Source organism: Phyllostomus hastatus, unplaced genomic scaffold (genome assembly GCF_019186645.2).
Source record: "Phyllostomus hastatus isolate PE091 unplaced genomic scaffold, TTU_PhHast_1.1 phas_contig_402, whole genome shotgun sequence".
NCBI classification, from domain to species: domain Eukaryota; kingdom Metazoa; phylum Chordata; class Mammalia; order Chiroptera; family Phyllostomidae; genus Phyllostomus; species Phyllostomus hastatus.
In genome coordinates this window covers 17,633,974-17,655,961 of record NW_025333873.1, presented here as the reverse complement: position 1 = coordinate 17,655,961, position 21,988 = coordinate 17,633,974, and the positions used below count along the sequence as shown (strand labels likewise).

Here is a 21,988-nt window from a genome sequence, read left to right as displayed (position 1 = left end):
AAAACCTGACTCTATTATACTATACAGCAAGTTCCAACAAATGGCACATAAGACACATTTATGGCCTCCTTTTCCCTAATCTGGAAACCAGTCAGAAGGAAACTGGACAGTCCATACCTTGAAATATTTTAAAAACACACTTCTAAATACCATGCCATCAACAGCCATTGACATTCAACCAGAATCAACCACTTTTCTTGTTGACCAGCACTAAGGTGTTATTCCCAAAATGAACAACAGATAGCAGCAGAGAACCACGCTTGGAACTTTTTTTGTTTTCTTTCTTTTTTTTTTTTTACATTGACCATATTGTATTGTGGAGCAAGTTTCAAAAAAACATATCAAAGGATTGAAATTATATAAAGTATGTTTCTTGCTTTCACTGCTTTCATTGCAGCTAATCTAGCAATCAGTAATAAAAGATAATTAGAAAGTCCTTATATTTAAAAATTATAAAATACACTTCTAAAAAACACTCAAATTAAATAACAATTGCAGTTAAAAATAATTTGAACTGAATAATACCAAAATTGTACATTAAAAAAACTCTGGGAAAATGTGTTGATAAATACACACATTAGGGAGAAAGCCTGAAAATTCACAAATTTTGCATCATATTACAAATCTGGAACAATAAATTAAATCCAGAAGAAGTGGAAGAATGGAAATATGCAGGTAGTGATGTCTGGAAGGGTATATACCTTTTCTTTATTGAATGATTTTTTATTGTTAGGCTGTTATAGTTTCCCAATTTTTCCCCTTTGCCCTCCTCCGCCCATCCCACCCCACACACCCCCACCTTGTTTAGAAGCATATATACTTAATATAATAGCAGTTATTACCTGTTTGGGTAGGATTTTCAATTATTTTTAATTTTTCTATATAATTTAAGTAAGCGGCAACAACAACAACAAAAAGGCCGTGTCAGTTTGGACTTAAAAAGTACTAGAGGAAAACATGGCATAACTTAAAAATAATAATAATCTAGTATGTTGTTGTGACAACACCAGAGCCTCATCTCGTCGTTCAGAGGGGCTCCTTTTCCAATTTTCACTTCTTCATGTGCAAATGCAGCCCAGCAAAGCGGAAATGAAAGGCCTAGACCAGAAGTCATGTAGATGAGCAGAAAAGGCCTAGGCAGCACAACCAGAGAGGGAGTTAACCCCAGGGCTGCCTCACTTCAGGGTCTTCTCACAGCCCTGATGCCAAGTAACTAAAAGCAGCACTATTGAGTAGATACATGGTGTGCTGCTTCATAATTCACCTGTGACAATACTGAGCTTCTTCACAACCCTTCTGCACTCATGGCCATTCTGTATTAAAATTCAGGTATTTGCACTAAAGTTTCCTTCTTCACCACACCCCAACTCTGGGACTCCTCTTGGCATTGACTTAGAGCTAATGACTATAAATTTATAGACATGCACATTGACATCATATACAAACCCAGAGACCCCAAAGCCACACCCAAAGAGACCCCAGACCCGAGGCCAAATAGATTCAAACCCAGGCCACAGACCTTGGAGACAGGACCCAAATCTGTAACCAAGACTCCACAACCAGACTCCAGAGTTGGAGCTGGACAAGGAACCCTAGTTGCCAGATGCCAGACACAAAAGCTGAACCACACTAGTCAGGGCTGAAAATATTCTTAATAATATTTCCATAAATGACCTTGGATCCAATACTTAAATATAAAATTCATTGTTTTGATAATAAATGGTTTTCATCTCTCAAACAAACAGTAACTGTGTGACACAGTATATTTTGCAGTATGGAAATGTTCCTCCTGGAATAGAGTTTTGGATGCAAATTGGACACTTTGGGTGGCCAAGGTGCTATTCGGATAAGGAAGGCAGCATGTGCCCCTGGATTTACTGAGGGTGTGCAGAATTTTTGTTGAGTCATTTATAAATGCATACATAGACAATCAACTACTTCTCATCCATTCTTTTATCTACAAAAATATTTATAGATAGGTTTATTTTAAGTAAAGGAGAAAACAAATGACACAACATTCCAAATGACATGAAGGAAAAGCAACTTTTCCCCTGCATGTTGCCCAGACCCTGATCCCTGTGACTAGTCCTTGTGTCTCCCTCAGCACATGTCTTCTGCCTGGGTTTCTTTTTTTTTTAACACAGTTTGTTTTGCAGGATACTTTTCTCACATGACAACATTACTTAGAAACTATTCTCTGTTAAAATCCATTAGAACCACCTTACTACATTCTGTTTCTTGAATGAAATATCATATATTCTCATCCACTTTTAATGTTCTATAATATTTCACAGTGTGAGCAAACCATAACTTAACAAATTCTCTTCTACTGAAAACTTTAAAATTATATCTGTTATTATATAAGTTTTGAATAAAATATATTAAACATACTTCATTTCATACACAGGGAAACATAACTAGGGGGAAATTTTTAATTTTTTTCTTTTCATTTCATTTATTAATTTGGAAGAGAGAAAGAGAGAGTTAGTTGTTCTGCTTATGTAGTCATTCATTGATTGCTTCTTGTATGTGCCCTGACTGGAGAATGACCTGACCACCTTGGCATATAGGCAGGACACTCTAACCAACTGAGCTACCAACTCAGGGCTACTGGGGGAAATTTTTTAAAAGTGGAATTTCTGGGTCAGAGGGTATGAGGATGTTATTTCTGGATGGCTGTTCTTAAATTGATCATTGGGGAGTCTGCACCAGTGAAAGACCCTTCCCCTAGTCTTCCAGAGCAAGGACACTGCGCCTGCTTGCTTGTCAGCCTCACAGATTTCAGGAGTCCTCTGGATCCCCATACAGGCAACCAAATTATGTTGACCTTAAAAATATATGAGTCAGTTATTTTACCAGCAGATAAGGGGTTTATTCACAAGCAGTAAAAAAGTGCAGTTTAGGACAAGCAAGCTGTAGCAAAAACCATAGGCCAGCTCCACAAGAAAAAGAGAGGAATGTATTTTACAGGGAGAAAGGAGGAAGTTGGGAGGGGTCATTTCAAACGAATGTGCGCAGGAGGGAAGCGTCAGTTCAGGGGGACGATGGTTTCTCTCTGGCTGAGTTGCTGGGGAGTCGGTTTCTCCTGGGAGCACAGGGTACCATCTATATGTTGGGGCCTGTGACAGACAATGTTTCCTGTAATTGACCCCAGGTGATGCTATGTGACAGCTCCCCCACTGACCCCCAACTCCATTTCAGTGAGGTTTCCCTTTATGCAGTTTCACAGTAATAATTACAGTTAGTTGGCGCATTTCCAATCCATGGAAATCAAGTTATATTTACGTGCTGAAAACGAGGTAAGGACCAGAAACACTCTTCCCACTTTATCCCGTGAAAGCCAGTAGCAGCTAAACTGACCCTAAACAGGGGACCTGTTCTGTGGACCCCTGCCCTCAGATTTGATGTTATTTTTATGCAAAATACTTGTAGGTTTGTCCAGCATTTCTAAATTTATTTAGTTTTGTTTGGTTTTATCCTGTCTTCCTATTCCTGAAATGTTTTTACACCTGAGTTACTTAAACATACCTATTAATCATAACACCACTTCTCTGAAACATCAAATTCTCCCAGTGTGTTTCCCAGTATACTTATTACGTCATGTTGTGTTTACATATCTGGAACTTATTTTGTGTCTATGGATTGCATGGTCAGGATTTACTGACTTAAGTTTCCACGGAATGCAATGCAGTCTTGACCGGGTCCTCACTGCTTATGCAGCGTTTGCTGAAAGCGGGTTTAATAAGAGAGGGCACAGACGAGCCTAGACGAAAGTCGGGGATCCTGACCACAGTCTGAAGGAACAAAGACACTTTGTCAGGAGGCAGGAGGGCCACATCCACCCCAGGGTCCGACCCAGCTTGCGGCTTCCAGGTCCTGCGGGGGCGGGTCCCTCCTCATCCCCAGGCAAAGGGGCCACGGAAACCGCCCACCCGTCCTGGCTGCAGACTGACAGGCGCTCGGGAGACCCAGAGTAGCCAATCGCGGCGGGGTGGGGCGGGTCTTCCGCCGGCTAGTCTCCAACCCAGGGGGCTCTGCCCCTCTGTCCCGCCCTTTCAACTTCTTCTGACCGCCCATTGGCGGGGAGGGCCCTGGGATCGCAGCACTGATTGGCGGATTGATCCCACCTGCTTATCCAAGAAGGAACCTTGCCCCGCCCTCACTCCTCCCTACGCGGGAACCCAGGGACTTGGGAGCGGACAGTCCGCTGAGGTGGGTAGCGCGGCAGGGGCCCCGGGAGACGACCGGTAAGCGGGGAGCCCTGCCCTGGGGAACCCTCAGCCCGAGACCTCCCAAGTCCAGCCAGAGGGACCCCAGATGCCCTCATCCCGAGGGGCCCCAAGCCCCTTCAGCACCGAGGGGCGCGTCCGCTAACCCGGAGGACCCCACGTCTCCTGACCCCCAACGCTCAGACCCCCAAACAGCCTGGAACCCCAGGTCCCCTCAGCTCGGGGCGCCCTTCCTGCAGCTCGCCCGCCCGGGAAGACCAAACCTCCCCAAACGCAGAGACCCCGAATGCCGTCGTCCTGGAAACCGACTCAGTGGAGGGGACCCGGAAGCCCCTCGTGAGACGCCCCAACCCCCCCTCAGCCGCGGCGGTCTGGCCCTCTCCCCCGGGGACGCTGAGTGTCCTCCGCCCGGAAGACGCAGATAGAGTCCTGAGGGACCCCGGGCCTCTCAGCCCGAGAGACGGCGGAGTGCCTGCCGGACACTGCGCCCGCGCCTCGCGCGGGCTTCTCCGGACCCCGGGGGCGCCTCCCGGCCCTTCCCAGGGAGAAGCGCGTTTCCTGCGCGGCCACAGGCCCGCCCGGCCCACGGGGCCCCTCAGACGCCCCGGGCCGCGGCCTCCAGAGCCCGCGCTGAGGAGGCGCGTGGGGGGAGGGGCGGGAACAGGCCCCCACCCCGCCCCGCGAGCGTGTCTGCGGGCGCCTCCGTCCCCCTCGCCTGACGCCCTGCCCCCTGGGAGAAAGGCCGTTTGGGTACGTGAAGAGGAACTGGACGCGCTCACCAGCCCAGGTAGCGCGCAGGCGACCGGGAGACCCCGCAGGCGCTGGGCTGGCCCCGGCTCAGGGGGCTCCATCCGCCTGCAGCTCCCTCCCGCACGGACACGGATCGGGGGGAGTTTGCTCCTTCAGTCAGAGCGGGGCGGCGCTGACGAGGGTGCGGGGCTCACGGCAACTCACTTCACTCTGCCATCCCCTCGGGGCCAGTCCGACGGGTTTCCTGGGCTTCTCCCTCCCCCACGCTCTCTGCTTCAGGACAGAGGTTTCGTCTCTTCCCAGGTCTCTGAGCCCACGACTCGCTTTCCTGTGTCACCGCCGCAGGCAGGCGGGCCACCGAGCTCCAGGAGGACGACCCTGAGGACTCCGATGAAGAACGGGCCCCGAGGCAGCACGGTGAGCGGCGGGAGGAGCCAGCGCTGCCCTCCCGGCTCGGACCTGGTGTGGGTCGAGGCGGCATCTCAGGACGTCACCAGGGAACAGGTTTGCTGGTGCAGCGGGACGAGCAAGAGGCACAACAGTGTGTCGTACAGTGAGGGGCTGTTCCCGTCAACTTTCACGTGGGCGACGTAATCATATGTATTTATAGACACATTAGTAAGCAGTGAATGTGTAAGAACATAAAGTGAGCGAGAAGTAGCTAATTCAGAAGAGTCGTCAGCACAAGAGAGGGAGGCGGGTCTGGCCGGTGAGGAGGGTCCCCACACCTGGCCGCGCGGTGGCCTGCATGGAGACCGGGACAGGGAACAGTGTTAACGTGGTGATGGCGGGAGCTGGGGGAGGGCCAGGGTCGGGAGGGGTTGTCACCGTATGGTTTCCTGATGTCGGCCCCATGTTCCGTCCAGTATCGTGAGTGTTCGGAGGGTGGGGTCGGTCCACTTTCATGGGTCTGGGGTTGACACACAGCTGAAGTCAAGATGTGATCTTCAACTTCACTGGAATTCTGTTTCTGTGGTCAACAGAGTATTGATACTGACCAGAGTCGAATGACTGAGGAAGGGCGTGGGTGGCCGGTATGTGCCCAGGGGGGAGGATACCAGAGAAAGGAGGCCGGGTGGTCGAGGTGCCCTCAGCCCGAACAAGGCTAGTTTGAGTGACGAAAACAGGAAAGAGAAAGGGTTATGTTGAAGACATGGAGTTTCTGTGCAGTTACTTGTATTACATTTTTGTCAGGAGAGGCCAATTTATTTAATAAGTGCAATAGATGCTTTATGAACATAGGGTGAAGAAGCATAGATGACACTTTGCCTATATTTTTATCATTCTAATGAAATTACTGGATGGCCCAAATAGAAGTCTAGGCCTTAATGATACCTCAGAAAACATTTTCCAGTCATCTTGGGATTGGTCTTGGACTACTCTCATTCAGAATTGTGTCCCTAATAAGAATCTCCAGGTTTGGGAAACATTTACCAACCAAAACACTGATTTCCCATCATCTTTCAGTGAAATCCTGGGTGGCCTTCAGAAGAGAACACAGTAAACACCGGAAGGTGAGTATGTCTCAAGTCCTGTTGACAAGAAAGTTTTCCTCGTGGATAGAAATGCAGGTAAGAGTAGGAAAATGCAGAAAATATCTTAGGGACTGCCACCTTCCTTTGCTGGTCTTTTAATACATTGTGCGACATTATCATCCTTTTTTTTTAAACATTTATTTATCGAATTTTTTAGACAGGGGAATGGAGGGAGAAAGCGAGGAGAGAAGCATGTGGGAGACACACATATATATCTTGTCTCTCACACTCTCCCCAGCGGGGGCATCTGGTCCACAGCCCAGGCATGTGCTCTGACCAGGAATGGAACTGCTGACCTTTCAGTCTGCAGGCCAGCGCTCAATCCACAGAGCCACACCAGCCAGGGCTCATCATCATCTTAATAGTTAACAACTACAGCAACAATAGTAACTACCATTTGTTTCATTATCACAGTGTTTCAGACTTTAAGAATTCTGTGTGAATAAACTCACTTAAACATTACAACAACTCGATGAGGTACGTACTATAACTGTCACCATTTCTGATTGAGGAAGTAACCTTTCAGAGATATAGAAAAGTTTGACTAGATGTCTAAGATCAGTGGTAGTGCAATCTAACCCATAGTTGCTTCTCTAAACCACTTACTAACTCACTGAAACTTGCATAGTTGTACCCTGGCCAACATGACTCGGTTGGGTGACATGCTACAAAGCAAAAGATCATTCGTTTCATTCCTGGTCAGGGCGTATGCCTGGGTTGTGGGCCAGGTTCCCAATTGGGATGTGTGGGAGAGGCAAGTGATCAATGTTTCTCTCTCACATCAATGTTTCCCTCTCTCTCTTTCTCCCTCCCTTTCTCTCAAGAAAATAAACAAAATCATTTTTTAAAAATTAGAAAAAATAAACTTTCATAGTTTTCTCAAGTTTACATTGTCTTATCCATATGTCATTACATCATTCATCTGACTGATATTTCAATTGAAGTTCTTCTCTGCTGTGCTGAAGTAAGAGATGCACGAAGACCCTTTGACTAAGGACAGTGTACACTGTCTAGGCAGTTTGTATAATGGATGGTCCCAGATGAAGAGGAATGTAAAATGTCCAGGATCACAGCCTCCCACTCTAATCAAAGAAAGCATCTCTCAGCCCTGAGGAGCTTCAGGTTTGCTGATTGAGAAACAAAAAATAATAACATGACTTAAGGACTTCATATAGGTTACATACTCTTCAGCAGAAACGCATCTGTCTGGAACTCATTTCAAATGCTGTTTCTTGTAAGGTGAAGTAACGGCTTCTTTCTCTTAGTACCAATGACCAATGAGGCCACTCTATTCTGTTTAGAATCATTTGTTCAGCCTTCCTACCTCTGCGTTGTGACCTCTTTGAGAGGCTGGTCCATACCTGAGTCTTCTCAGAGGTCACAGGCCCAGGTCAGGGCCCCTGGGGGCCCCCAAATGTTTGCTAAATGGATGATTTCACAATTACAAATTAAACTAGAAGATGATTGATGAACGCTGAAGGTAATTTCAGTGAATTTTGAAATATGGAGAGAGCTAAGGGGTAAATTGATAGCAGGACTGTAATCTCACTTCATACTGTATTACACAATTCACAGAACACTTTTGTGAGTGTTATTTAATTGCACGTTCACTAGAATATTGAAAATTAGCATGTTATAGATCATGAAACTGAAAACAACTAGCTACTGATACAGCATTATTCAAACAGAATTGGTGGGAACCAGCTGATCTAAGTACAAATATTCTTTCTAAGGTATTTCAAATTTTATCACCATTTTATTTATTGTCTAGATGTTTCTGCCAACTATTTCTTTATTCTCTTCCAAATATCCTTCACTCTCAATACTGTAGACACAGTTTAAAGAAAAGAGCCATAAGGCAAGAGTTATAATCTTGGATTCATTACCCACATTGGCCCTCTCCCCTCTATATTCATACTCCCTAGGTATTTCCAAGGGTTAAAGTTTTAAAGGCATGCCTGTAAAATGTATCATAAGCCTTAAAAATTTAAATACATGTTTTCTTTTAATATGTCACTCTTACATTGAAGGCAACATCCAGGTTGCCATTAAGCAATGAATATAGTTTGAAGGAATTGTCAGGAACAACAAATTTGATGACTGCAAGTGACTCAGAGCATTCCCAGAAACCAGTGTCCTCTCCTGGAGAAGCATGTGCCTTTGGAAAGCACACTAGATGAAAATCAGGTTAAGAGAAAAAATGTGGAAACTTTCATTCTTCTAAGTCCTGTGGAAGGGCTGATAAGTATGACCTAGGTATGTGGGGAGGACTTTGGATGGGCCTGGATTTAAGCTGGGCTAAGCCGAGACTGAAGTTATCACTGGAGCTTTGGACAAATCCTATAAATTCTCTGAGCTCCTGAATGCTAATGTGTAAAGTGAAGATAAGGATACTTCACTCATATATCACTTGAAAATGTTAAATTAAATTTGAAACAATTGACACATGCAACTTGTCCAATAAATCCATCTGTGATAATAGCAACCACACTTTATTGGTGTTGTGTGCCCAGGCCTTTCCTCAATGCCTAACACACAAAGTGCACTCAGTAAATATGTTATGAATGATTAAAGGTTGGCAAGTAAACCTGGTAATGGGGAGATCTAGAAACTAAAATTGAATCAGTCATCTGTAGTTAGTGTGGAGTCTTAGTCTTCTGAATCAATAGTTGATGGAGTAAAATATCACAGTATGCAAAAGGATGGGTAATAATTTGATGGGAGGAGATTGTGTTATCTGACAAAATGGGAACTAACACTCCAGACCCCACCAACTTCGCTCACCTGCCCTTCTCCAACTTAGAACTCAGGAGAAGGGAAATGGACGGGAAGATGTACAGCCTACGAGAAAGAAAGGGCCGTGTGTACCAAGAGGTCAACAAGCCCCAGGATGATGACTACCTTTGTAAGTGACCCTCACTAAGAAGTATATTATGCTACAATAATTTCATCTGATCCTTTGGTCTCCAAATCATTCCTTTCCTCTAGTGACCTGGAGTACAGGATTGAGTCTCAATGATGTCAGTGCCGGACTCCCTCTGAAGTTCTTTGTGTCCACGAACATGTGCTATACCTTCCCTAACCCCTGTTCCTCTCGCCTGCAGATTGTGAGAAGTGTCAGAACTTCTTCATCGACAGCTGTGCGGTGCACGGACCCCCTACATTTGTAAAGGACATTGCAGTGGACAAGGGACATCCCCACCACTCAGCCCTCACCTTGCCCTCTGGGTTGAGAATTGGGCCATCAGGCATCCCTGAGGCTGGGCTTGGAGTGTGGAATGAGGCAGCAGACTTGCCAGTGGGTCTGCACTTTGGCCCTTATGAAGGACACATCACAGAAGATGGAGAGGCAGCCAAGAGCAGATACTCCTGGCTGGTGAGAACTGTTTACCTCTACCACTGCCCTCTGGCTTCCCACATTCCTAGTGAGGCTTGGAGGGAACTCTCCTCTTATGTGCTAGTCATGGAGGGGACAATATGATTAGCTCTGTATACTGACTGGACTTTACATAAACACAGAGCTCCTGTTTAAGGATCAGAAGGTGAGTGGGAGCAAAGTGGTGCAGACACAAAAGAGTGGCTCCTCCTTTGTGGGGCTCCCACTCTGATTGGACAGGTAGACTCGAATGTGTAGATGGTGAGTAAGAAAAACATCATGTGGTGACAACTGGCAGTTGAATCCCCATGCACGCTGGAAGAGCTTTAATGACAATAGAGTAAAATAATTCTTCTGACTACTACCTCCCCACAAAAGAAATAAAAGGTCTTTAACTTCTTTTCTGACACACAGATCGCCAAAGCAAGAAACTGCTATGAGTATGTGGATGGAAAGGACAGATCCTGGGCCAACTGGATGAGGTGAGGTCAACAGGTCTCTGGGTGCCAGAGGGGACACTCATCCCCCCAAGCCCATAAATCTTTCCCTCTCATGCCTTGCTCAGTGCTCTCCCTCCATCCTTTTTTCTTCTTTTTCTCTATATAGTGTTTTTTCATTTCAGGGGACATTTAGGAAAAAAGTATAACATATGTCTTCAAAATATAAAACTCTACTAGAAACAACTTGTGCTCTGGAAAGGACCTTGAAGAGCCTAGATTCACCAGGGACACTGGATTACACTTGAATTTATGAAATGAACATTAATTAAGCACTGACTATATTCCAGTTTAGGTGAAGGAATACATTACTTACACAGATCACACAACCCATGTCCTTATGAAGGACTTCTTGCAGACAGACACAAAACAATTGCTTTTAGAAACATTTAACTATCATTTCCACGAGGCACACAGTGTCAAAATAGCATAAACCAAGTGTGGCCTAAACCTGTGAGGGCAGCACACCATTCCAGCCTCACTTCTAATTAGATTTGGGCTCTGAAACCTGCAGAGGAATGGTCATGGGCCCCTTTCCTGAGAGGGGCTCTCTTTTTATCAGGGATAACAATGTGAACCAACTACTATTGTTCTGTTTTATTTTACTAAGACAAAAGGACCTCCAGTTTTCTATAGTAACCTTGGGCCAGGCAAGTGAATGGTACCCTAAATAAAGTGTAGGGGGGTTGGACAAAGGCCTCTCAAGAGAAAACAGATGTGGGCTGAGTACTGGGAAATTAGTGAGCTGATTTAGAAGCAGAGCCCTAGATCAAGCACCAGGTTCTGTTGTGTGAGACAACTTGATTTAGAGCTTGGGGAAGCCAGAGATCACTGGATATTATGGCCAGTCAGGGTGGAGGTTAAGTCTAGAACTGGGTTTTAGAAAATGGTATTAGGCAGGATTAGCACTGCAAGCAGGACTTGGAGGTAGAAATTCACATGACATGCTGACAGGCTCAGACACTGAACAGAAGGTTCCCCGGGAGCATGAGGGGCAGTGGGCAACACCAGAGCCTGAGGGCCTTAAGAATCAGCGAGCAGCTGGACATGGATGTAACAGGTAGTGGGAACTCATCACTGAGGTTTTCTTTCCCTTCCTCTGCCCTCAATCCCAGGTATGTGAACTGTGCCCGGGATGATGAAGAGCAGAACCTGGTGGCCTTTCAATACCACGGGCAGATTTTCTACCGAACTTGCCAGGTCATCAGGCCGGGCTGTGAGCTGCTGGTCTGGTTTGGGGACGAGTATGGCCAGGAGCTGGGCAGCAAGTGGGGCAGCAAGTGGAAGAGAGAGCTTGCAGCCAGGAGAGGTAGGCACCACTGTTCTTCAAAACAGAAAGAAAAGAGAGAATTCTCCATAGAAATATTCATGATCCAACTTTTAAGTAGAGAAAAGTCCCCTCTAAAGTAACTAAAGTTTCAAATCAAATGCTTCAGAAATTCACAATGCATTCATATATCTTTGACTCGTAGGCAACATTTTTATACTTTATTTTTAAAATATTTCATGCCCAAAATACACAACCTTATATAATGCTAAAATGCTGAGAGGCAAAAAAGGAAAAGTTTTCAAGCACTAACCAGCTCTGTCACCAAGGCACTTTTTCTGATACTTTCATTCCTATTTCTTAATTTTCCTCCATACTTCTAAATAAAATGTTTTTTCTTTATAAGCATTCATTATTTTTTAAAGATTTTGCCCTGGATGGTGTGGCTCAGAGGATTGAGAGTCAGCCTGTGACCCAACGGATCACCACTTTGATTCCCATCAGGGCACATGGCTGGGCAGTAGAGGGCACATGAGAGGCAACCACACATGGATGTTTCTCTCCCTCTCCCTCCCTTCCCCATTTTCTGAACATAAATCTTTTAAAAGAATATTTTATTTATTTTTACAGAGAGTGAAAAGGAAGGAGAAAAATAGTCAATGTGCAAGGGAAACAGTCCATTGTCTCTGGCACACCCCCAACTGGCCCACAGCCCTAGCTATGTTCCCTGACTGGGAATCGAACTTGTAACCTTTCAGTTTGTGGGACAACACCCAACCCACCGAGCTGCACCATTCAGGCAGAGCACATTTGTTCATCATTTCAGTGAATTATGTGAAATCCTCCTACTCTGTGGCACACAGAGGACATGGAAATACAGATTACCATGAGGAGAGAATCACTGCTCTTGAGGAGCTGACAGGTAAAGGAAGGAAACCCAGGCACATGTACTTGCATGTGCATAACACTACACAGTGGTTAGTGCTTTGATAAAAACTAGTCCAGGACAAGTGCCTAGGGATCAGTGTGAGGGGAGGTATAGTGTGGCAGGTGGTCTGGGAAGGGCTCCTCAGGAAATAACATTTAGAAAAATACCCGCAGGCAGAGGATCCCAGACCTAGGGAGGACCTAGTTCAGGGAAGAAAAGAGGTGGGGCGTTGAATTGGCCGAGTGTCACTCAGGTCTCAGTCTCAGCACAGAGGGTAAGAACAGAGTTCAGATACTTACCCACGTGGACATGCAGTGCTGATGGCCCAAGTTGAGACACTTGGGAGTTCCCTGAGTACAAGTGTGCAGTCATCAGCTGTAGAGTGGTGTGTCCTCTGTTCTGATTATGCTTTGTTACTTTTTAGAAAATAAACCCTAGTAGGGAATCCCCTGAGATTACTTCATTTCCAAGTGTGAGCACATGGTGGATTGGGCAGAGAGGAACAGGAGTCAGGCGTGATAAGTGTGGTTGGAGAAATACTTTGAAACATAATTTCTTAGTGTATTTGAAATGGGCTAACATTGAATGAAATGAAGCATAAATATTTGGTGTGAGGCTTTAGGAAGGACATTTTTGGAGGGGAAGAGGGAGAAAGGGAAATGTCAATGCGTTGTTTCCTCTCACACGCCCCCTACTGGGGACCTGGCCCACAACCCAGGCATGTGCCCTGACTGGGAATGGAACCAGCGACTCCTTGCTTCACAGGCTGGCACTCAACCCACTGAGCCACACAAGCAAGGGCAGGAAGGACATTTTATTTCATTGTTTTAGAGAACAGAGAAGCAATTCCTAGTTGGGGCTTCTGGTTTTCCTCTCTAACATGACTTAGAAGGTACCTAAAAATGGAAAAGGTCACTGCAGTTCCATCCACACAGGGAGTAAAATGGCCTCTCATGCTCCTCATAAGTCCCTAGTCTGGGCAGTATTAGAAAAGACCCTTGATATGGGTTTTCTCGATTTCTGAAGAAGATGCACTGCATAAAAATAAAAAAGGAAAATAGATGGCAAGTGGACACTTTGTGGGAGACAGAGCTTGTGTTGTCACCATAGTAAGAATGATTCACAGGGCAGGTCTTATCAGGAAACTAATCATAGGGCCCAGGCATTCTCATCAACACCTGTCCTGACCAAACCTTTCTCTTTCAGCAAAACCAAAGCCAGAGATGCATCCATGTCCCTCCTGCTCTCTGGCCTTCTCCAGTCAGAAGTTCCTCAGCCAACATGTGAAAGTCAATCATCCCTCTCAGATTCTCCCAGGAACATCTGCAAGAAAACGCCTCCAAGTGGGGGAACCCTGCCTAGAGGATGAGAATCAGCAGCAGCAACATACTAACACACACAACTGGAATGATAAAACTGAAGGTCAAGAGGTCAAAGAGAGGTCAAAACCTTTGCTTAAAACAATCAGTCAGAGGAGAATCTCAAGACCCTTTTTCCAACCTTCCAAAGAACGAATGAGGAGCTCTAGTGGGCATAAGAAAATGATGGAGGGAGAGCCCCACAAAGACCAGAAAGAGAGTCCAGAGGACACAGGCAAGTTCTTTGTTAAAGTAGGAATGTCAAGAATTGTAACAAATAAGCATAGAGGGTGTGGGCAAGGCTTCAGTGATAGGTCATATCTCATCAGAGACCAGAGGACACACTCAGGGAAGAAGCCCTATGTTTGCAGTGAGTGTGGGCGAGGCTTTACACGGAAGTCACATCTTGTCACACACCAGAGGACACACTCAGGGGAGAAGCCCTATGTTTGCAGGGAGTGTGGGCGAGGCTTTACACAGCAGTCACATCTTGTCAGACACCAGAGGACACACTCAGGGGAGAAACCTTATGTTTGCAGTGAGTGTGGGCGAGGCTTTGCATGCAAGTCAGGTCTCATCGCACACCAGAAGACACACACAGGGGAGAAGCCCTATGTTTGCAGGGAGTGTGGGAGAGGCTTTGCATGCAAGTCAGGTCTCATCATGCACCAGAAGACACACTCAGGGGAGAAGCCCTATGTTTGCAGGGAGTGTGGGAGAGGCTTTACACAGAAATCAGTGCTCATCATACACCAGAGGACACACTCAGGGGAGAAGCCCTATGTTTGCAGGGAGTGCGGGAGAGGCTTTGCATGCAACTCACATCTCATCAGACACCAGAAGACACACTCAGGGGAGAAGCCCTATGTTTGCAGGGAGTGCGGACGAGGCTTTACACGCAAGTCAGTTCTCATCATACACCAGAGGACACACTCAGGGGAGAAGCCCTATGTTTGCAGGGAGTGCAGGAGAGGCTTTACACAGCAGTCAAATCTCATCACACACCAGAGGACACACTCTGGGGAGAAGCCCTATGTTTGCAGGGAGTGTGGGAGAGGCTTTACACGGAAGTCAGTTCTCATGATACACCAGAGGACACACTCAGGGGAGAAGCCCTATGTTTGCAGGGAGTGTGGGCGAAACTTTACAAGGAAGTCAGTTCTCATCATACACCAGAGGACACACTCAGGGGAGAAGCCCTATGTTTGCAGGGAGTGCAGGCAAGGCTTTACATGCAAGTCAGGTCTTATCACACACCAGAGGATACACTCAGGGGAGAAGCTCTATGTTTGCAGGGAGTGCAGGCGAGGCTTTACACAGCACTCAAATCTCATCACACACCAGAGGACACACTCAGGGGAGAAGCCCTATGTTTGCAGGGAATGTGGGCGAGGCTTTTCACGGAAGTCAATTCTCATCACACACCAGAGGACACACTCGGGAGAAAGCCTATGTTTGCAGGTAACCTGAGTGAATCATTAGCATTAAGTTGGATTATCAACAGCCACTGGGAGTCTAGGGCCCATTACTCTCCCTAAGATTCTAATTAGTACAGCAGTAACTGGTTAAACAAACCCTCCAGTTTCAGGACAAGAGATGAGATTGACAAACAGTTCCATAAGTGATATGGGAATGTCAGCACCAATCTCCATGGTTTTTTGACATCTTATTCTTAACAGTTTTGTCTCCATACAAATATGAAACCCACATCCCACATTCCCCCATCACTGAAAGCAGAGAGTTCGGGAAGAGCCACAAAGAACTCATCCTCTCAGCCACAGAAATTCAACCCCTACAAATGGGGAAGTCTTGAGACAGATTCACCAGGGAAGGGAATTCCCCAGACTCCTGGGATGGGGGCCTTCTTCTCCTAATAGGCTCCCTACCCTCCTCCCTTGGCTTCCCTTGGCTCTTCTGGTTTCCTGCAACCTCTGGAGCCTCAGAGGTGAACGGCAGCAAGGGATGTATGCTTGTGCATGGATGTGAGCCTGGCTCAGTCTGGGCACCTGGTCTTCCTCACTCTCCTTGCTGCCCCTTCAGGGTCAGCACTTCATGGTGCACAGCATACCAGTTCCACATCGGTGCATGGTGGGTGTGATTCTGAGCTCTGTCTTCTCCAGCTGTGTGACCTAAGGCAAGATTCTCAACGCCTCTCTGCCTGTTTCCTAGTCTGTACAATGGAAATGGGAACTCCAGCCTTTTTGACATTCAAAGTTGAGTCAGCACAGACAGAATCTGGCAAGAGGATCACTGAAATCACAAGCCCTGGTGAACAGTCCTCAGTGCCCTTGTCTTCTGGGTCTTTAGCACTGGACAAAGGAAGATAAGGACAGGGTCGGGATCTGTAGCCAAATTCAGATTTTGAGCAAACCCCATTGCTTTCCCCACATAGACTCAACTGCTCTGAGAAGGAAGCATGAGGTGGGGATGTGCCTCCATCCAGATTACCACCCTCTCACTGAGCCTGGGCATCCTCACAGCCTCCTCAACACAGGCAGGTGCTACTGAGAGTGACCTGTGAAACAAGACCCTCACCCATCCCTTGCTGAGAACTGACACTGGGAACAGCACATACCTGCACTGGTCTGTTAGGTAGGATAGATCGTAAGCCAAGGCAGGGAGGATGAGGAAGATGTGTCACCCACTAACAGCAGTCCTGAGCCTGGTCCAATTCTATTGCCAGATGGCCCAACATCACAAGAAACTATTCTAACACATTGAACTTCTAGGTATCATTTCCAGTATCTGGCAAAGAAGGGCTTTCAAACTGGATTCATTCCAAGGCCTAGAAGATGGCAGGGGGTCCACAGCAAGGAAAGAACCCATAAAACAAAATTGGGCAATTGTTTGCCTCTGCCTACTATCTTTTATGAGAGGGTCCCTAATGTTTACAGAAAGCCTATAGGTAACTTTGGGTAACTGCCTCAACTTTAACTGTTCCCTGTCATGGATCTATTTTACAAGATGACAAAATGGTGTCTGAAGCCAGATAAGGATTCAGGCTAATGACCCCCACCCATACCTACGTGTGGGTAGTTTCATCCCCTGTGGAAGCTGGCACCACTTTTACCTGTCAATCCATATGTAACTTCTTCGCCCCCATCCCATCAACTATATAAGTCCTGAAGACAAAGGACCTGGTGCTCTTGACACCCAAGCTGTTGCCTTTCACCCCCACCTCAGCAAGACCTGTCCTCTTCCTTGAGAACGTATCACTAATAAACCCTCCTTGCACACTAATACACTTGCTGATCTGTAATCCTTTACAGCATTGGCAAGAAGAACCGAGTTTCTCCTGTGACAGGTGCACCCAATCTACATATGGCATTCATGAAGCCCCCAACACAGGAGCTTCCATAATGCACTTTCCTTGTACCTGGGACCCACAGGGCTTCATACATCAATGACACCATCTTGAAACTAGTACTTACTGTATCTTTAAACTTTTGTTTGTAAATTAAAGCCTAATGGGGTAATGGACATGCACGATGTTGGTCATTCCTGGCCACCCATTCACAGATAATGTCCACAATGGCCCAAGAGCACAAAATTCCCATGGACCCAATTCGGGGGAGTCCAGCAAGACTCAGGGTGAGAACAGGGTAAACACCTACATCTGGTGCTAACAGCTCCCAGAAGTCACACTTTTCTTAGAACCAGAGTTGAGTTCAATACAGAGAGATGGTGAACAACTCATGAGGACCCTGTCGTACCCTCTCCTGCATGAGGGAGACCTAAGCATGACCCACCCTGTTCCTGCTGGGGTGGGTTCACCAAACAGGGACACCCACCCCCATGACCTGAAATGATGACCTTTCTGTCCCAGTGCCAGGCTTGTGAAGAGTGTCTATATAAATTATGTGGGTTTCAATAATAAATATCCACTATTATTTTCTTTTGTGCTTTTTTAAAGGAAGGTATATTTCTTGGGTTCTGTTTCCCTTCCCTGTTTCTCCCCCCACCACCACAGCCCAGAGAGAACACCATAAACTCAATATTCTGTGGCTTTCAGCATGGCCCATGGGAGAGGGGCAGAGTCCTATGAGGTGCTGGCAGAGGGGCTGGCATTGAATACAGTGGGAAGGGGAACCCACAGACTGCCATGTGATGGTCACCATGACCCCCCACCAGGAGAGACCCTGGAGCTCTCCCAGAAGGCTTAGCAATTCAAGATGAGTAGAGAGAGTTCTATTCCCTCTCCCTCCCTTTCAGCAGCAAACCACATTCCTAGTGTAGTTGCCAGCCTCCAAGTTGTCCCCCAAGTCCACACACTCTCACCCCTGACCTTGTACAGTCCCTCCTTCACACAACCAGGCTGCTCTGTGTTGTGAAAATGGTGTGTGGCCCTCAAAGCTAAGTAATAAACAAGCCCTTTTGTTTCAGCCTTGCTTGCATAGTTCACACGGTCTCAGACCACCTTGTGCAGGGAGCTAGGTGTTTACACACCCCTCCCTCCCACCTGCCAGTGGCTGGCAGCCACCATCCTTGTTTTGAAGTGGAGGCTCCAAGGAGTGAGTGCAGCCTAACATCTGCTGGATTCTGAGTCTCTTGTCCTTGACAGGCAGTTGAGGCTACTGTCCTGTCCCCATGACACCTGGTATGCCTCCAAGGCCATGCTAGCTGCACCTGCTGGCTTACCAACTCCTCCACATGACACTGTGAGTAACCTGGATGGGGCAAGTCAATAGACCTTGGGCAAAAAGGACATCAGTGGCTGAGGTGATGGGACGGCATGGCCACTTGCCTCCATCACACATTTGACTCTGACTGCTGTGGCCAGCCCTACCTGGTTTATGTTCTGTATGCCACCCAGGTAGGGGAGCTGTGGGCTGGCTTGGGGACCGTAACTGGGTTGTTGAGGGGGTTACTCACCAGAATGGTCAGCTACAAACACGGAACAGCTCCCTGCCCGCCAAGCTGGGGTCAGGTAAGCCTTTCTCAAATTTGGCAGATTTGTCTTGACATCCAGACCCTGCCCTGTCTGTCGCTGGTCTGACCCCTGGTCTGGCCCCGGTCCTAACTGCCCTGGAAAGTCCCTGACTCAGCTTCTGAGAGCTGCCCTTGGGGACGTATGTTACCCACAGGTGCTGTCCTCAAATATCAGACCTCTTAAAAGTTACTGAAGAGAGCTTTTATAATTTTTTTTTTACAGTAAGAGATTGTTAATCTCATCACTTGGAGAAAACTGTAACATTTTGAAATTTACACTTTAAGATTTTCTTTTGCAGACTCTCATGCTTGATGGGAACATTTTTTTTTCTGACGATATGGAGTTATTGTTTTAAAAAAGTAAGTTTGGGAAATACAGAAAATAAAAGCACCCATTATTCCATAATCCAGAAGGCACACCAATTAACACAGCGAGTTAGACTTTTCTGTTCACTGCACACATAGGCACACATGGGCACACCCACACACCTTTCCTTTACAAACAGTACAGAGCCCGGTCTGACCTCCTCAGCAGCCTCTTTCCCTTCCACATGCCTTGACCACCTTCCTTCAGTTTCCACAGTTACACTGGGTCCCACAGCCCGGGCTGGGCTGAGGTTTCACCAACCCCCCTTGTTGGACAAAAATGGTGTTTTCAGGGAGAGTCTGTATAGCACATGTCAGCCTAGTTCCGGCACAGATGTGAGTGTGCAGTGTGTGCAGTGCACTCGGGGCCCAGGAGAGCTCTCCAGTGTCCCGCATGTAAGGGGAAAGTGCACTCTACCTTCAGGCCTCGCAGGATGTCAACCTCCTCCTCTCAGCCTTCTTCTGCTGAGGAAGGTGTTTCAAAATCCTTGAGACCATGGTGGGGGTGGGGGCACTGCTTTCTGGGGAGCAGAGGAGAAACACGACGCTGAGTGGTGGTTCTCAGGTGGGACCACGGGCATTGTCCTCTGTGCCCTGGCCTACTTCTCTTTGGCTTTGCAGCTTTTTGCCCAGGTGATGCCTTCTGATGAGGGCCCCCAAGATGCCTCAGACACTGTGGTTGGTAATGGAAGGTCAGGACGCAGCAAAACCAAGCCCTTCCCACAGGTCAGTGTGGTGCTGACAGCCTCTGGGCTTACTGGACAGTTAGGCTTGTGCTGTGGTCTCTCTCCTGTTGTCCTTTTAGGAAGCTCTTTCTGGGCACCAGATGGACTACTGCTGTCCCCTAAAGCCCCCCTTGGTCTCAAGAGGCAAAAGAGAGACTGGGCTATCCCTCCCATCTACTTCCCAGAGAATGACTGAGGCCCATTCCCAAAAATGTAGGTCAGGAATTGACAGACCTAGGCAGGCCTAGGAGGAATGGAAAATCACCGGGTGGGAAACTGCACTGCGGGAAACTGAGTGCCTGGGAAACTGCCTGCTGACCCTACCCAGGATGAACAGGCGCTCAGCTAAGATTGGGGTCTGGGGTCGGCCTATCCGGCAATAACAGGGTGCAGCTTTAACCTGAGGCTGACAAGATGTATCAAGAACAATGGTCAGCAGAAATGGCACCCAGCCACCAGCTCTAGCAAATCAGACTCTGACACCCCAACCAGTTACCCTTTGCTGGTTTTTGTGCTTAAAAACCCTGCCCTATGAACAACCAAGCAAGTCCCAACCTCCCTGGGTTGGCTCCATTTTCTCCTGCTAATAAACCCTGCTCCCTAGCTCACTGCATCTGTCTGGTTTCTTGAACGACTCCAACCTCACAGGAATGGCAAAGGGCAAGTTCTGGTCTCATCCAAGGAGCCCCGCTGAGGGAATTCAGACCTGATGGGGATTGTTCTTTGCAGGTTCTGTTCTGTGTCATCTTCAGATCAAATCGAACAAGGACGAGAAAGTCCAGGTTTCCTACAACATCGTTGGCCTAGGCACTGACTCACTTCTTTTCTTTTTCTTTATCCTCACCCAAGGCCTTTTTTTTTTTGTCATTGCTTTTAGAGAGAGGGGAGGGGAGAGAGAGAAACATCAATGCAATGATTGGTTGCCTCCCATACACATGCTGACCAGGGATTGAACCCTCCACCCAGGTATGTGCCTTGACTAGAATGGAACCCTCAGCCTTTCAGTTACAGGACGATGCTCCAACCAACTGAGCATGTGGCCAAGGCTGACAAACCTCCTTTGGTGTTTGTTGTAAGAAGGGAAAGTCGATGGCTGCAGGGGACGACAACCCTGGATGGGGAGAAGCGATCCTTGACGTTGCAAGTATCTCCTGTGTGGCTTCAGGGGGTTCTAGAACCAGGGGTCGCTGCCTTACTTTCCAGATACTTCAGATGGCCACTTGTCTTATGAAGTTATTCATGACGCATTTGTAGGCCCTTTTCACATTCCAGGGGCTGCACACAAAGGTTAAGAGGGTGGAGGTGGGCAGGGCTGGGCACGGACAGATCTGAGCTGTGTGCTCATGGACAAGCTCTGGGCCTCACTGGGCGAGAAGGTTACGCGGCAGGCCAGCCTTTGAGCTCAGAGTAGACAGCAGCAGCTGAAAAATAAACAAAACTGAAAATTCTGCATGAAAGGACATTCTGATGGACTGATTTCCTGTCCCCCTTTCCTTCCAGTGGCAGCCACTGCTGTTTTCTCCCCCTTTTCCTTCCTTTTCTGTCATGGCGGATTTGTCCCCACAGCACACCCCTGCTCACCAGCCAGCACCAACCATCTCCTGATGACCACATGACAGGCATACCTACCTCAGGTCCATTCACGGACCAAACTCCAAAGTCTTGGTCTAAACGATCAGGATTCACTCCCTCCACCCAGCTCTCCCCTCTGGCTTGTGAGGGCCAGTGTCCAGACAGGACTCTCCTGACATTGTCAGGGAAAGAGGGACAAGGACCTGGGAGCAGGGGGACAGGTGGAGGGATGAGACCTGGGACAGCCACATGCCCTTCCCTCAGGTCCCTGATAGTTTCAGGTGAATGAGGGACAGTGTTCCCACAGCTGCAGCCATGTCAGAAGAAGCCCTGAATCTTTCCAAATGAGTGAACAAATAACATTGAAATCGCTACAGGAATGTGGTGGACTATGCTGCTGTATCAGTTCACAGGCAGTGCTATCGTCTGCACGGTGAGTGGACTAAAACGGGAGAA

General features: G+C 47.3%; 1 protein-coding gene across 8 annotated transcripts in view; it reads left to right on the top strand.

Moving 5' to 3' along the window:
* Positions 1 to 17,798, top strand: part of LOC123822499 (histone-lysine N-methyltransferase PRDM9-like) — a 38,655-nt gene extending 20,857 nt beyond the window's left edge. For 2 of the 8 annotated variants that reach the window (XM_045844509.1, XM_045844508.1), the window contains exons 2-9: positions 5,283 to 5,396; positions 6,447 to 6,493; positions 8,545 to 8,701; positions 9,318 to 9,419; positions 9,619 to 9,890; positions 10,305 to 10,372; positions 11,503 to 11,696; positions 13,789 to 17,798. In XM_045844509.1, coding sequence (XP_045700465.1) covers positions 9,335 to 9,419; positions 9,619 to 9,890; positions 10,305 to 10,372; positions 11,503 to 11,696; positions 13,789 to 15,410 — 2,241 coding nt within the window. In that variant the 5' untranslated portion in view covers positions 5,283 to 5,396; positions 6,447 to 6,493; positions 8,545 to 8,701; positions 9,318 to 9,334 and the 3' untranslated portion in view covers positions 15,411 to 17,798. Of the gene's footprint in view, positions 1 to 4,174; positions 4,213 to 5,282; positions 5,397 to 6,446; positions 6,494 to 6,928; positions 6,992 to 8,544; positions 8,702 to 9,317; positions 9,420 to 9,618; positions 9,891 to 10,304; positions 10,373 to 11,502; positions 11,966 to 13,788 lie in introns of those variants that run through there. The other 6 variants (XM_045844514.1, XM_045844510.1, XM_045844507.1 and 3 more) reach the window with 6 other exon arrangements.
* The last annotated feature ends 4,190 nt before the right edge of the window (positions 17,799 to 21,988 follow it).